The 16,999-nt window shown below is 38.1% G+C and overlaps 1 protein-coding gene across 2 annotated transcripts in view; it reads left to right on the forward strand.

The window, feature by feature from the left end:
• Positions 1 to 646: 646 nt before the first annotated feature.
• LOC118804518 (transmembrane protein 184B-like) overlaps positions 647 to 16,999 on the forward strand; it is a 26,014-nt gene continuing 9,661 nt past the window's right edge. Inside the window, exons 1-4 of one of the 2 annotated variants that reach the window (XM_036565010.1) lie at positions 647 to 1,018; positions 1,115 to 1,215; positions 10,250 to 10,462; positions 14,848 to 15,013. In XM_036565010.1, coding sequence (XP_036420903.1) covers positions 10,250 to 10,462; positions 14,848 to 15,013 — 379 coding nt within the window. In that variant the 5' untranslated portion in view covers positions 647 to 1,018; positions 1,115 to 1,215. Of the gene's footprint in view, positions 1,216 to 10,249; positions 10,463 to 14,847; positions 15,014 to 16,999 lie in introns of both variants that reach the window. The other variant, XM_036565009.1, reaches the window with a different exon arrangement.

Below are 16,999 nucleotides of genomic sequence, written 5' to 3' on the forward strand. Positions count from 1 at the left end.
GTGGGATATTTAACCCATGAGAGATTAAAGTAGGTTTTTTAATATAAAAGACGTTTACATTGCCGAGATAAACTGAGATACATCATCAGTAAATCATCAAAATGTCTTTTTCTGTATGTTCCACTATTCTGTGTTTGTCTAGATAGTCTTATATTGACTATTCAGGTGAACACGATAGACTGCAGTGAGCTGTACAACAAGAATATGGGACAGAATAATCACGAAAGAACACAGATGCCTTTCATTCAACGTCATTTCATTTTATTGCAACACAGTACAATTTATTATGAAGTAGATTTATTGAACAATATATCCTAATATTTTATTAAATATTACCTTTTAGCAGACGTAGTCAGACCTAGTTTAGTCCTTTCGTGTGAAATTTGTAATTATGAATGGACCAATAGAAATGCTCCAAAATTACTTGGAATAAAATCTCTTTACGTTAATTTTTTTTTAAAGAATGTGTTTGACTTCTTGTGTAAAGTTACTATTTTGAAGATACATGTTTTTGGAAAGCGACTATTATTATTATTATTATTATTATTATTATTATTGTTATTATTATTTGTAATGCAAGTACAAATACAGCGACGTGGAACACTGAGGGCTGTTACGTCATTTCTCCTCCACTGTAGTGACCAGTGCGCATGCGCAGAATAATAAAGCGGAGAAGCAGCTGCAGTTAACGGAGAGAAGAAAAACTGAATAAATCGCCAATGTCGGCTCTACAGCCTAATTACAGATTTATTTTCATAGTTTCAGTGGTTTTATAAACGCGATTTTTGTGTCAGTTCTGGTTTTGGATTTTGTTTACGTGAAATAGAGTTTAAATTTAACTCCACAAACGGCGGCGCTCGGCAGAGGCTGGTCTGGTTTAGAGACTCAGCTGGAGAGAAATCTGCCGTTCAGCCGGATTACGATCTGTTTTTACTGGGTATATTTACTTACCATGAAGCTCTAAAAGCCCCGCGGTTCTGGAGAGGAATATGGATGAAACGTTTAGCCTGTAGAGCTGGTGAGGAGTTAGCTTAGCTAAATAAATCTTCACGTTTGGATTAGTCTAACGTTAGTGTGGATTTGTATGTAGGCTAACTGCTCTGCTGCCCTACAGTTCAAATAATAATCAGTGGGATTCTCCAGATAAATGAGTGAACAGAGGACTGCAGCAATCACTGGCACTGACTGACTGACTGGAGCGCTTTTGGTGCAGAGGTAAGAGAGAGAGAACGAGAGAGATGGCTGTGGTTTAGCTAGTGGTTCAGGATCATTAGACACGCACTACGAGCACTGGTGTATACTGGTGTGCGTATGGAGAGGGTGTTTCAGTGTTTTTTCTGTATGTGAATGCTGCTGTGCTCCTGCTAGTGTGGCCCTAACCTTAACCTCCGCATCCAAGAGATCAGCTTGGCCTCGTTTACCTTTTCTAAAAAGTTGTGAACAGCCAGAAATCCACACAATGATAACCGCATTTTATCAGCCTAGGGACATTTAGTCCCCGCAAAGAGATGAACACACTATCAAAGAGGTGAAACAGCAGAGAAACCACAGCGCTAAACATGGCTGTGCTTTGAGTAGAATAAATGGGGGCTCACTCTTCCAAGCTAAACCCCTCAGTGTCTTGAAATGTCTTGCTGCAGATGTGATACTCTTATTTGGTTTTGCTGTTTCTTTCTTTTGCTTTTGCCAGCAGCATTTTGATGACAGACTAGATGTCTGTTTTGCAATTTAGAGGCAGGCCAACTCCGTTTTGTTGTTCGGAGATGAAGTAGGTCCATGTTTTGCAGTTTAGTGACAGTGCAGGTCCATATTTTGTAGTGTAGTGACAGGGCAGGTCCATATTTTGTAGTTTAGTGACAGAGCTAGCCCATATTTTGTAGTTTGGAGATAGAGCAGGTCCATGTTTTGTAGTTTGGTGACAGGGTAGGTTCATATTTTGTAGTTCAGTGACAGGGTAGGTTCATATTTTGTAGTTTAGTGACAGGGCAGGTACATATTTTGTAGTGTAGTGACAGGGTAGGTTCATATTTTGTAGTTTAGTGACAGGGCAGGTCCATATTTTGTAGTTTAGTGAAAGGGCAGGTCCATAATTTGTAGTTTAGTGACAGAGCAGGTCCATATTTTGTAGTGTAGTGACAGGGTAGGTTCATATTTTGTAGTTTAGTGACAGGGCAGGTTCATATTTTGTAGTTTAGTGACAGGGCAGGTCCATATTTTGTAGTTTAGTGACAGGGTAGGTTCATATTTTGTAGTTCAGTGACAGGGCAGGTCCATATTTTGTAGTTTGGAGACAGCAGGTCTTTCTTTTCTAGTTTTGAGGGAGAGTAGGTGGTTACTTTGTAGTTTGTAAACAACAGATTCTTCTTTTATAGTTCAGAGACAGAGCAGGTCCATATTCTGTAGTTTAGACACAGAGCCGTTCCATATTTTGTATTTTGGAGACGCAGCAGGTCCATTTTTTGTCGTTTTGAGTAAGAGTAGGTGGTTATTTTGTAGTTTGAGGCATCAGGTCCCTTATAACAGAGTATGTCCATATTTTTTGTAGTTTAGAGACAGAGTATGTGGTTATTTTGTAGTTTAGAGACATAGCAGGTCATTATGGTGTACTTTTGTGACAGAACAGGTCCTTATTTATAGTTTAGAGACAGAATATATCATTATTTTGTAGTGTGGAAACCATATACGTCCTTATTTTATTATTTTTTTTTTTTTAGAACTTAAAAAAGGCCTTATTTTGTAGTTTAGAAACAGTGTAGGTTCTTATTTTACACAGTAGTTTAGACACCGAGATTGTCCTTATTTTGTAGTTTAGAGAGAGAGCAGGTCCATGTTTGAGTTGGGTAGTATAACATATTTTCTTCACCTTTTTTAAACTCACAAACATCCGATTCTTATTCATGTATGCTTCCACTGGAAATGTGCCAGAATGAAAAAGACAGTGAGTTAAACAAACTGCTTTTGGGTTACACAGACTGTTTGTTTTTGTCTGGGTGGATTAGGGTCAAAGTACAGAGCCAGAAATGGTTGGTTTTGTTTCATGACTGCGCAAGTAGGTTGATGTATAGAGAGATAAACTGTATGAATGTGAATTTGAAATGGCTGAAATAGCTGATATGGCTGTGCTATGTGGACAAAATGTCTTGTTGTTGTGATGTGTTTAGAGCACACATTACAGGAATAGAATAAAATGACTCGTAATGCCTGATTGTTATCTTTCGACGTGTGCTGTGCTTGCAAAGGACAATTACTGCAGTCATGATTAACATACAACAAATTTTGCAGTCCCCATAACTGAAATGCCATTTATATAAGCTCATTCACATCATCAGTCACAGCAAACCGTGCTTTTATTATTGTACTGACCATTTTGATGCTTGAAAACGTTCTCCATATCCTGGCTTGTGTAGGTGTGAAATGCTCTGGCTTTGATGTGTTTTGCTCTTGTTCAGGCCTAATCATGTCAGGCCTATCTGGTGATGCGGTTTGCTTCGTCTGGGCTGTGGTTGTTATGGCAACAAAGGGCTTGATCCTTCCTCTCTCCCATTCCAGGAAATGTGAAATGAGTCACAGGCATGTGGTTTCGTAATAGAGAGGATGCTGTAATGTCACTGTATCTGCGCGTGCACATAGACACACAAACACTGCGCACAGGTGAGGTCACTCCTGAAGATTCAGCCCTGTGTGTGTAGGTGTGTTGTTGACTGAGCCATAACTGGTGTGTAAAACATAGAGATTGACCTGATTCATGTGATTTAAATGAGAGCAGTAGACCTTTGAACTAAGCATGTGAACAACACGGTGCTGATGAGGACGTCGTCTTCTACAGGTGATGTTTTTCTTCCTCCTCAGTGGACGATGTATACATAGTTTCATAGTTTCACTGTTTCTGGACCTAGCTAACATCAGCTAGGGTAGTTAGCCTAGTTTGTGATAAAGCCACACTCCGTGGCAGCGTGCTTACATTAAGGCATAAAATCATAAAATCAGTATTTCACTGATTGTTAACCTCGATATTTTCTTCATTTTCACGTCATGAAACATAATGAAAAGCCAAGCAGTGACTTCATTATTCAAATACTGGCACAAATGGTTAACCAAGTACTCAAGTACCCATTCACATTCCTACTCTAAACTAGACACTGAAAACTAGGGCCACCCAAGCATCTGCATATATAGACCCCATGGGGGGCCTCTGTCTCTTGGCTGTTAGACTGTAGAAGTGCCTGCTTGGTCAGTTTATGTAATAAACATAAACAAACCCTAACCCTAAACATCCTAAAACATTAGCATTAGCTATGTAGCTAACAAATAAACATTACTTGCGCTGCCCTCATAACTTGTTAGAGCACCAGCTTTTTTGTTTTATTATTATTTTTTGTTTGTCTTAATGAATGCATTCACTGTTTTCTTTTATATTTGTTTGTTTCTCTCAACCCAACACAACTGAAATCTGTATACGTTTGTTGCAGTCAGATTTTGTTGCAGTCAGCTTAAATAATTGCGATCAATAAAAAAACATGCGATTAGACAATTATGTAATAATTGTTGATAGGCCTAGTGTTGTATGTAAAATGCATAGATGGTACAGTAAAATGTGTGAAGCAGTAATGGCTGCTGTCATAACAAATATGCATCATCAAAATATATAATTATTGTTTATTTGTAGGCCTATACTGAAGATAGAAATATACTTATTTATTTGCCATTGTATTCTGACTTCATGAATAGGAAAAGCTATTCAAGAAGTCCTGACTCATAAGATCAGTGCTGAATTCACAGTAGGGAATGAGGTTTTTGTTATTTTGCCTTTCTTGTTATTTGGTAGAGGATAGTTAGATTTATGTTTACAGAACAAAGAAAAGTCTGTACTTGTGTCACATCTATTCAGAGGCACACCATTTTAATGATAGTTTATCATTTCTCATGTCATAGTGATATCCAAAGGCTTTATCAAACATCATGCGGCCATATTTTATGCTGCCAATAGTGATCTTTGACTCCAAACACTTCATTTTCCTTCCACTGAAACATTAGACCGTCCTTGTCCCCACAATGCCTGTGCACGGGTCTGGTGACACTTCTAGTACTTTAAACTGACTCACGTGTTTGTAGTATGTGTCATTTATTACTGTGCAGGGCGATGATGTCACTGCATGACTGTTTGACTTTCATTGTATTACATCACAATAGATCACCTGCTGTAGATCCCCCATTAAAATAAGATGGGTGTGTTGTTTTTTATACTCCAGATATATTTACCTTCCTTTTTATATCAAAATGAGTGAGAATGCAGATTAATGACAAAAGTCAGGACTGTTAACAGTGACAGCAGTGACAAATGTGCCCTTACAACAAGTATTCACCCCTGCTTAAACATATCCCCATTTTATAGGGTTCAATCTGGAATTTAGGAGGTGGGAGTTTTTAAAAATGGGATTTCATGCCATGAATCTGCATAGAATGCAAAAATATAAGAGTATTATATTATAATAAGAGAAAATAAGAGCAATGTACACAAACGCTCAACCCCGCTGCTGTATAACCACTACATTTTTTCTGGTGCAAGCGGTTGCCATCAGAAGTCACATAATTAGTTAAGGAGGTGCAAATAAAGTGTCATGTGATATCATTATAAATACACCTTTTTCTGCAGGCTCTTTTACTGTTATATCTAGAACCTCCAGTAAGCAAACATGAATAACAATAAACAGTCACAGACAACCAACAAAGTATGGTCAACTAAGTGAACAGTAAGAACAAAGACATACAGCAGAGGCTGGATTAAAATGCTCCTGAAATGGTGGATGGTGGAATTTAAGGTTTGTTTTGGACCACTGTCCTGTGTAGAAGCCACACTTTTTAGAGCTTCATTCTCCCGTTTACCTGTGCAGTGTTTCCTGTTTTGCAAACAGCTGTATGTATGTTCTAGTCTCACTCTGTTTTGTCTTTCTTATTTATATTAGTATGTTGGTTTTACAGGTCGTATGAATGATCTCTCTGTGTCAGTAGGTGCTCTGCCTGTGTAAATATTAAACACAAAAAGAGAAACAGAAACAGACTGAGCAGATGGCTTATTACATCACCCATTACAGAAGTTCACCCACGCTACTGTGTGTTATTCTAATAGTGTTGTGCACTGCCTTCCACTGAGTTTGTTTGGGTTTTAGGTCAACTTCTGATAGTTGGGTAAAAATGTTGCTTTCTAAAGATATGAGTCCCTGGCTTGCTTGCTCCCTCTTTCTCTCACTCTCTTTCTCTCTCTCTCTCTCTCTCTCTCTCTCTCTCTCTCTCTCTCTCTCTCTCTCTCTCTGTCTCTCTCTCTCTCTCTCTCTCTCTCTGTCTCTCTCTGATTGTGCTGGTTAGGAGAGCAGTATTTGGGTCAGTGAGAGCATTTAGTCTGTATAAAGTACATGTTTCAGCTCGGATTAATATATTAAACATGAAGCACTTGACGCACACAGTAGGAGTGGGCAATATGAACTCGGCTATATTACAGTATTTTCCAATTTTTTTATATCGCAAAGTAGAAAAAATAATGATAATATTTCTCAGTGAATTACATCAAGAACAATAAGATTCTTTTTAAAATTATTATTATTAGTAGTAGTAATACTCTGGTCTTTATCAATTAATATCATGAGACAGAATCATATTGGTATTCATTTTTATACCAGTATAGCTCCCACCCCACAGCACCTGAAACCTCATTGATGTAGTACTTCATGCTCTGTGGTTAGTGCGGGGTCATATGACCCACTTACAGGGGTCACTGGGTCTCTGGTTCATGTGACAGCTGATCTGTGCAAGAAGTCAGAGGTCACAGCTTAACTCTCAGCTAACAGGACCATCGGCACACCACTGACCTCACACACCGTAAAGCTGCCACTCAGTATGGTCGTACACTGTTTCCCAATAAAGGATTGCTTAACTGGACAGCTAAAATTAATAAGCAGTAGAACTGGATCTTAAAATTATTTTAGAGTAGGAAGACCAGTGTGTGCTTGCTTTAGAGTGGAGTTTGTATTTTTAAGTGTTATTTATATATTGTCAAAATCTGAGGTAGCTGTTCAGTTTTTATGTTATTGGTGTATTTTCATTACAAGTCAAATCACTTCCCTCAGCAACTGTTGGATGCTTAACATTTAAACACAATTTTTTAGCCATTTTATCTCCTGCTTGATGTGTGTTTGAGGGTTGAATCTCAGCTTGTTGCTTAACTACAAGCGTGACACAGCCGGTTACAATGCCACAGCTCAACAATTTGATAGGGCAGCACTCAGTTCATTTGCATGAATTTTGTCCAGCACAAAAGAGCAGGATGTGCATTAGTTAGAGCTGGGCGATATGGCCAAAAACGTTATCACGATAAACAAAATTCATATCGTTCGATATCGATACATATCGCGATAAATGTCAATCATGATTTCTTTCACATTTGAAGGCTGATTTTGCTCCTGGGTGGTTAACTGTGGTTCACTTATGGTCCGATCATGACAAACACTCGGCAAACAGTGGAACATTTCACAAATCTGTCTTGGGACAGTGGGAGAAAGTTTCTGAGCTGTTTTTATCAGCTGGAAATGCACAGCTGCAATTTTTGTAATAGTCATGATTTAAGAAAGAAAACAGATTAATTTTAGCTGTCTGGTGACGAGCGCTCGGCTACCCCGTTACAAATGCTAAACAAGTGGCCAACAACAGCGCTAAACTCTTTAGTTTCTCAACAACGTCAGCTTAGTTCGGTAGGTCACTGCTGTCACTCCTACCACATCCATGTCAGAGCATATCACAGTATTCAGACACCAGCTAGCAACAACTGGATTTCTCTATGCTATCGTAGTAGTTTAAGGGGTGAACCGCAGTATATCTGATGTTCGCTGTGTAAAAGCATTATCTGCAGTGTGAATCTCTCACACCAGTCACAGAGTCCTCCTTTTAGGTATGTTTAAACTGAAAGCGGTGCTTTTGTGTTGCGTTTCATCTACCGTATCATCAATTCACCGTGTTTTGCCGGAGCGCTGCTTCAAGTTAGCCAGCTACTAAAAACAGCTAGCCTGGAAAGACAGCGCTCTCCCGCTCTCCAATGCCTCACAGCTTCCTCAGTTTACTTTCGAACATGAACCCACTTCTTTCTTTCACTTTCGTTGCTCGAGAATGCACTAATACTAAAATATGATGGTTTTGCACTGTAACACGGCGCTGCAGACGTGATTTAACACCGCTAAAGTTGTTAGGATGCATGGAAAGAGGTGAGTTCACCGTAGGACAGTACAGTTACACCACTGACCTCGCCACTCACGCTCGGTCACAGGAGAACAGATCGCCGATAACATCCACTCAGACAGGGAATGTACAACTCCGCGTTTCAGCCGTTGCTAAAGTATATTTGGCGACCCTTTTTTTTACTCGTGGCCCCCTCCCTCTCTAATCAAGTCAAAAAATTCGGAAGTGCGCCCTCTCCTGGCGACAGCAGAGTAGTGTCGCTTTCCTTGCAGTAGAAAGCGCCACCAGGGCTTTCGCTAAAACGTGGAAGTGTGAGAATGGTGTATTATATCGAACGCTTATCGAACCTGTCTTATCGCTCTATCGAGGAAAAGTTATATCGTGATACTTATCATTATCGTTTTATCGCCCAGCCCTAGCATCAGTGGTTCGATTCGGCAGTAGTGTGTCTATATTACCATCTCTTTCCACATTATAGCGTGTTATGCTTGACGTAAATTATCCAAAAAATTCAAATGAAGAATATATTTACTGTTTTGTTTTGCATGACATCGCTGCACATATGAGAGGTTGAATTAACAAAAAGAACTAATCAAAATGTCATTGATGATAATGCATGTGAGTTTCAAATAGTCAATCACAGTAGTTTAATGCTAAATGAACAAAAATGACTAAAGGTAAACAGTGAATGAAGCAAATAACAAGGAATGGAGTTTAATTGTAAATGCTGCATGTTGCCAAAAATTACTCAAATGATCCATACCACTGTATTTCCTCGTCTTTCTTTCTATCTAAGAATTATTTATTTCTACTCTCATACAAAAACACCTTGGTAATGGTTGATAGAATGTGTTCATATTTGATCAAATCAACACATTTTGAATCACATAACAGTTGACGTTATCAAATGAAATAACTGTATCACTCAGACTTTCAATTTGTGCATTTTTACTGACACTATTTTATTAATTCACATGCGTTTTCATTACTCTTAAAGGTACCTCTTTACAATAAGACTGCCCTAGTAAATGTTTATGAATGGTTAATTTGTTTTAATTAATAGCTACTAATAAGATCATAAACACTGTAAAAACCATTTAAAGCTATTATAACATGAATAAAAATGGCAACAGTGACTTGTTGCTTGCCAAATAGTGAGCCCACTTTATCTATACTGTTAAATCTCAGATCTTGCTGGCTACCTACCTTACTTTGTCTTTATCAGTCAGCATTACAACTATTAACTTGTCAGATATTCGTACTTATCAGATATGAACAAAAAAGGCAGTAGTGCCCTGTTATAACTGCTTATTAATGATTTAAAGGTGTTTCTGACCTTATTAATAACCACTTATACACTACTTTTATTCATAAACCCTTTTATAAGGGAAGTTGTATTGTAATGTTTATTGGTGCAAAAATTATTTGCTGTGATTAAGTAATAAACTGCATTTGTAGAACTGTGTCTTATCACATTGTATATTGTCACCTTTTTAAAACAGGTTGTGTGTTACAGTGATTTTACTATGACTAAGCTTCCACTTTGTGATGTGCCTAAAACCACCCTCCACTGGTTGCTCAGTGGGTTCTTAACCAGCTGTTTGTCAATGTTTTATTGGTTCATGCACAAAACAGCTAACAAATACGTCAAAAAAGCCTGACATTGTGTCCTGATAATGTATTCTCATCACGAGATCATGTCTGGCCCTGAGAGACTGGGTGAATGGAATCAGGGGCGGATCTCATAGCTCTAATTAATGTCTCCTCAGTTCCCCTCTCCTACTTCATAAAGAACTGTAATCGGAATCAAAACACATTGATGTCACAGATTTACACCCCTAACAACACACATTATGGACCACACACTCACACACATTCTAAAGCCTACTCTCACAGCAGCTTACAGTCCTGTTTAAAGAGGGTGACCTTGTGCAGCTTTGGTAGTTTGGATAAGCTGTACTGAAATGTGAAGAATGACACTGACATTCTGTTCTTCTCTCTGATCCTGATTGGCTTTTTTCTTCAGATGAGGCCACTGTGGAGGCGGGACTTGGGGAATAGTTCTGTGGTTGGCATGGTGCCAGGCCCAGCTACGGTGGCCCCGAAGGGTCAGAACAGGTCATGGGTTCCCGAAACCCCACTGGTGAGCCCAGAGGAGCCTATATTTCTGATGACCCCAGCAGCGCAGACCATCTCTGGACTGTTCGTGTGGACTGCACTGCTGCTCACCTGCCACCAGGTACAGCACACACATATATACACCTTACAATAAAAAAAATACTAAATTTAAAAACTAATAAATGTGTCAAACAGAATATGCCGTCTTGAATAGATGGCATAGATTTGAAGTAAATGTGTCCCAGTGTCTGAAAATCAGTATGTAGCATGGTCACTACTGAAACACACAGCCTATTCGGTAGAATATATGTTTTTTAGATTAATGCAGTAAGAAATACACAGGTTGATTACCTGACTTCTCAGTGCACTCCTGCTTTTGCGTGGATGTGTTGAACTCCATCAGCCACATACGTAATTTATTGAAACGTTTATGAATTGAATGAATGAATTGAATTTTTTATTTCACGCTCATTTTGCAGTTCGCAGAAAGCAAAACTGAATTACATGAGTATTTGAAATGCTCACTTACACATTTATAAAAGAAAAGAAAAAATAATAAATAAATAAGTTAATGTACGCCTCACAAAGATGCAATATAATCTATAAATCTTCATTTAATATTCTTGTAAAAAAAGGAATGGGTGACTCTCAGAACCATCAGTTCTCATTTTTGGAATGTGTAGTTTGTTAGTGTCTCTGGTTTTCCAGCCTGATATCTGGGCTCTAGAAGGTGGTAGCCACTCTCTGAAAGAGGAGTTAGGAGATTAAAGGCAAACCGTCTACACAATATGTCTCTTCTCTCTTTAAGGGTTGGTAATGCGAGAGCCTGAAGGGCTTCTTGATACGTAGAATAAACCCTGCTGATGATGATTTGGCATGCACGTTTCTGGACAGTCTCAGTCTGGTTCGGCAGATACTGTGTCAGGTTTTCATGCCATACTGGGCAGGCGTACTCTAAAACGGGGCGAATATAACCAGTGTCTATCAAAGTTAGGTCAGAGATTGCCACTCTGGTTCTTCTTAATCTTCTCAAGAAATTAAGTCTGGTACTTGCTTTCTTTACAATAGCATGTGTGTGATGGTCCCGTTGTAATTCTGACTGAATCAAAAGTACCTCCAAGTACCTTGATAATTTTGCAAGATGGTAGCTGTTGTACGGACAGGTAAAGGGGTATACGGGGAGGTGGGTTCTTCTTCAAAACCTCTTAAAAGTTTACTAGCCAAACTTAGTATTGGGTGCTTTAGATACCATTAAATAAACGTTACTCATAGCTTTCATCTTAGATGTAAGAGAAAATCCTGGGATGGCCATGGCAAAACCTTCATTCTGTGATCAGTGATCCATTTTCATTAATTTATCGTACTTTATGGAGTCTGTGATACCATGTATCTGTATAAATTGTCCACCATACTTCACACTGGGGTTGAGGTGCTTTTCTGCATGGCTATCTTTGTAACTACACTCTGGCGTTTGCTGCCAAAACATCTATTTTGATCTCATCTGACCATAAAACACAGTCCCACTGAAAGTTCCAGTTTGTTTGTTGGTCCTTGACAGCAGAGATTTTCTTCTAGAATCTCCCCCAAACAGCTTGTGGTTCTGTAGGTGACATCTGATTGTAGTTCTGACTGGGAGATGTTCTGACCCGAAGACCTAACCAATTCCCCATCTGTGATCTTTGGAGATTGTTTGGCCAATCGAACCATCGTCCTCACTGTGCGTGGGGTCAGTACACATACACCCTCTTCCCTGCTGATTCTTAACATCTCCAGTTGCTTTGAACTTCTTAATTATTGCCCTGATAGTGGAAATGGGCATCTTCTTGACGCCATTTCCTGGTTTGTGCAGTTGAACAACCTTTTGTCGCACATCATTGCTGTATTATCTGGTCTTTCTTTTAGTGATGGATAGTAAAGGCCATTTTTGTACACATAAATTTGAGAAAATAGTTATTTCATGATGCGAGAAAATGCTCACTATGGTCATTTCATTTGCAAGTTGTACATGTTATGTTATGAATATATTTGCATTTCCTGTCATGAAAAACTGACATCTGATTTTACAGTGATTAGTAGAACTTAAAAATCAGTTACCTGACATATGAAAGAGTATTTAACAGCAAGTCAAATGAGCTGAAGAAGGCATTCCTAAGAATTTTGTTAGTCAATCTCATGTATTTTATATATTTATATATTTTCTTAAGTAGAAATGGCCTGTTTGTATGATCTGTATGTTGGTTAAAGGAAGAGCTTACGAATAGTTAGAAATAGCCTGTAAATATTAAAATACATTTTAATTAAAATACATTTTAAAAGTTACAAAAGTTACATTTTAAATTTTTTTTAAATTTTAAAATACATTTTAAAAGATTTTTATTGATGAATTTGCAACAACCTAACTAAAGTGAAGCTCAGTTCATCTTAATAACTACTGCCTTACATTTATTATGTTCTTACATATAATATTTCAACATGGACATTCCCAGACCTTTTAGCAAAATACGGTGCAATACTTTAATTAAAGGGCTCATTATATTATTGTAAATCTATTGTAATTTACTGTAACATTATAGGGTTCAAGCATCTGCAAGCTTCAAAATGTGTATAATGTTTGGTCAATGTGAATCACTCATGTTTATATTCCTTGATTAAGATAGATAAAGATGTTTCAAATATGCTTATAACTGAAAGATTACAGTGAATTAATATTTTTACTAATTTGTCATCAAAACAGTTAGTAATTAATTTACAGAAGAACTTATCAAAACATCTTCTATAACACAGTTCTAAGCTTGCTTACAAGTTATGTTTGTATTTACTGGGGAATTATTAAGTGGTGGTTAATAGTTAATTTATTGTTAAGAATAAAGTGTTACTGAATGTTTTTTACAGCTTATTTTGCTCATGTTTAGCGGGGTGCCAATATTTGTGGAGGGCATTTTATCTGCCCACAGGCTGTCTATCTTTGTTTAAAAAAAAGGGGATAAAAAGAAATATGCAAGTTAACTGAGAAGCAGGACAATTTTTTTCATCTTGTATAGATTTGCAGTGTGTGATTATACAGTTTATGTTATGATTATACTGTTAATTAGCATGTTGGGTGTCTGCACACACTCCATCACATGTTTTTCTCATGTACGCTGATGCTGTTCAGAGGATGAGGATGAGCTGTTGCTTTGGCAACAGGTGCCGTGACATCAGAGCATGAAGCTGGTTGCTTAGCAGCAGCGCTCTGCGCTCTGCTTGTTGTGTGTGGTGTTTGCTCTTCAGCCAGGTGTGTGGGTGGGTGTGTGTAAGAAGATATGAAGTCCTTTGTGCACCTGCACTGAGAACAGACACACAAAAGCTGCTGCTGACAAAAGTTTCTGATGAAAAAGAGACCAGATATGTAGAGCTGCTGACACAGATGCACAGGGTGTGGTGTGTTCAGAGTGTTGCTGAGAGGTTTTTATCCCCTGCAACTGACCCAGACTCCTATTCAACTGATCTGATCTTTTGTTTGAGCTCTAAAAAAATAAATAAATATGCAACTACATTCAGGTAGAAGTGCAGCAGTTTCAGGAAAAGAGACACACCACACTATCCTGCTCATCTAAGGCTAATGTGATGTTTTAGTTTGTATTCATACTGACTCTCGTCTAGTGAGGATGTGCTGCTTAATTAATTTAAATTCCACCGTTTTTTTCACTTTGCCCAAATGTAGTTGATCAGCCAAGACATGTTGGGAAGTTTCTTTAGCTTCTTTAGATTTGCACTGAAACTAGACAAGACTAAAAAATATACCAAAGTACAGACAAAGTTTAGGCTTCAAATTGGCTGCCACAGGTGTTTTTAGCTATGTAACGAGATAAAGAATATCTCATTAATCAAACAGGCTGGGATAGCATGCAACAATCAGTATGGAAAATGAAAAAGTCTGTACTTGCAGTACATCCAGACAGCCACACTCTTTAATTATAATTTAGCACTGTTCATATAATAATTTTGTTCATATATCAACTTTACCAAACATTGTGTTCATGTCCTTACTACGTTCATTGTGCCCTACTACCACGACAGTGTCGCTGCAGTGCTGAGAATGATCCACCACTAAAATAATACCTGCTCAATTGTGGTCCTGTGGGGGTCCTGATCATTAGGATTTTCATTCTCTTGCGCACCTGTGTAAATGTGATGTGACAATAAACGTGATTTGATTTGATTTAATGAATGGGGTAAAGAGCAGCAAATAAGGTATGCAGAGAAACAGACTACAGTCTGTAATTGTAGAACTATAAAGTGCTCCTATATAGTATGTAAACCTAATATAGTGGACGATGAGTGTAGAAACAACAAGAAGGTGTACCTACTGCAATGAGCAGTGAGTATATGTTGCCATTATTACCTGCATTAGCCTTGTAGCTTCTGAAAAGCTACAAAGAAAGAAGCAAACATCCGACACCAGAGGGGTAATGAAGAAAATGTTTGAATATGATTCTTTGCTGAACTGAGTGTTTCTTCCTGCAGATCTACATGCACCTGCGCTATTACAGCTCTCCTAATGAACAGAGACACATTGTACGGATCCTCTTCATCGTCCCTATCTATGCCTTCGACTCCTGGCTCAGTCTGCTCTTCTTCACCAATGAGGAGTACTATGTTTACTTCGACACAGTCAGAGACTGCTATGAAGGTAATAGTGTCCTGTGTGTGAGAGAGTATGTTTGTGATTGTGCATGTATGTGTGTGGGTGTTGGACTGGTGTACCAGATGGTCTCTTTGTCCCCCTGTCCTGATGATGGCAGTATCTTTGTTGCATTGTTGCTGAGGTTGTCACCTAGCAACAGTATGCAAATGAGGACAATAGGGAGAGTTCATCAAACATTCTTGTATATAAAGAAAGAACCATGTGTGTGTGTGTGTGTGTGTGTGTGTGTGTTTGTGTGCCACCAGAGGTGTAGTCTATGTTATAGCTAGGTTTAAGGTTTACACCCACTAGCAAACCCAGGATTTGCATGAACTAGCATTCAAAAGTTTGGAATAACTGTTTTCAATAATATGAACAACTTTTGTTGAAACAGTACAACAAAAGCCCACCAAACAACAGCCATTGAATACAAATGATTCATTTTTCAGTATCAGCAAAAATACAGAAAACATATATTTAATAGAATATTACACAGAAGCCCTAACAAAGTATAATATCAGCATTTTAAGTATTTAGTGTATCCACACTTTTCCTTTCTTACAGCTTCCATTCTTTCAGGAGACTTGCTTTCAGTTGTTTTATTGTTTCAGATTTCAAAGAAATCTGCAGAGATGTTTTCCCTCACCTTCAAATTTCACTCTTAAAAGTTGGTCTCAGTGGAAAGAGAAACAGAAACACCTATGGATTTTCTTTCAGATCTGAAGCAAGAGTGAGGCCTGATTTTTCTCCTCTGTGTTTCTCCACCCACCATACATCCCTTTCAGTTTACTGCGAGGAATTCTCCCAGCATGCTCACTACTGCAGACTACTGCATTTCACTCAGTGTGCACTAAATTCAGCAGATTGATGGTTAACTGTGTTTATTTGCAGTGTTCTGGAATGTGATTTTGTGTGGGAGAGACACAGAGCTCATAAATAACTGACCCCTGCTGACTGTGGTGATCTTTAGTGGAGCTCCTTTAGTGTGGCTGCAACAGCTGATGCTGTTTATGTGAGCAGTTTGGGCCAAGAGTGGAGTTAGTGTGTTTATTTCTGCTGGAAGTATTCTCTATCACAATGTTAAAAACTATTCAACATTTTCACCAGTGAGCAACTGCATTTCGTTATTCTATATATTTTATTTAAAAATATTGTTTTAAGATAGGAGCTCCCTGGGGGGAGATGTCGCTTCAGTTTTTTTCCTTCCCTGGTCAAATAGTGGGGCCAAATTTAATTTTGACACATGTACTGAATGAAGATGGCAATCTGTGTATTAATACGAAGTTGTACAATATTTCTTTTTTTTTAAATAGTGTATGATAATTCAGGGTGGGGGAGTGTTATGAAGTGACCAGTACAGTTGGTTTTAAGAGGACTTTTCTTTGAAGTGAAAATGTACACTTTTGGGGCAAGAAGTACTCCCAGACAAAGGATACGTACCCCCTCTCTTTACAGTAGTGCCCCAAAAATATGATTATATTAGATTTTCATCAGAAAGTCACAAAGTTGTGGAGTGTGGGCTCTGGGTTGACTGTTTAAGTGTTAGTGTAAACATGCTAGGTACTTTGACTGCTACTGCTTTGTTTAAACTGTTATTCCTGTACTTTTACTACTAATATTAATAGTATCGCTAATAATAACAATAATAACCATAATGAACATTATAATACTAATACATTAATGTACATTGTATAATTATGCAGGTGTTTTAATCATAATAACTATTTTAAAAATAATCTCCTTTTATAAAACATAATGTGTAACACTGCTGTTATAACGCTTTTGAAGTCCAGTTATAAAACTGTACCTTACTTTATTGATGTCAATGAATGAATAATGCTTTACTCAGCCAGTGAGCAGCCTGTTAACCAATCAGCACACTGTAAAGTTAGTGTCCTACTGTACAGAACCTGTTTGCTATGGAAAAAAGAGAGATATGTGGGTGTTTCTTGTATTTAATACACCCTTCTATTTGTGAGAAATTGAAGGATG

Source organism: Colossoma macropomum, unplaced genomic scaffold, assembly GCF_904425465.1.
Source record: "Colossoma macropomum unplaced genomic scaffold, Colossoma_macropomum, whole genome shotgun sequence".
In the NCBI taxonomy this organism is placed as follows: domain Eukaryota; kingdom Metazoa; phylum Chordata; class Actinopteri; order Characiformes; family Serrasalmidae; genus Colossoma; species Colossoma macropomum.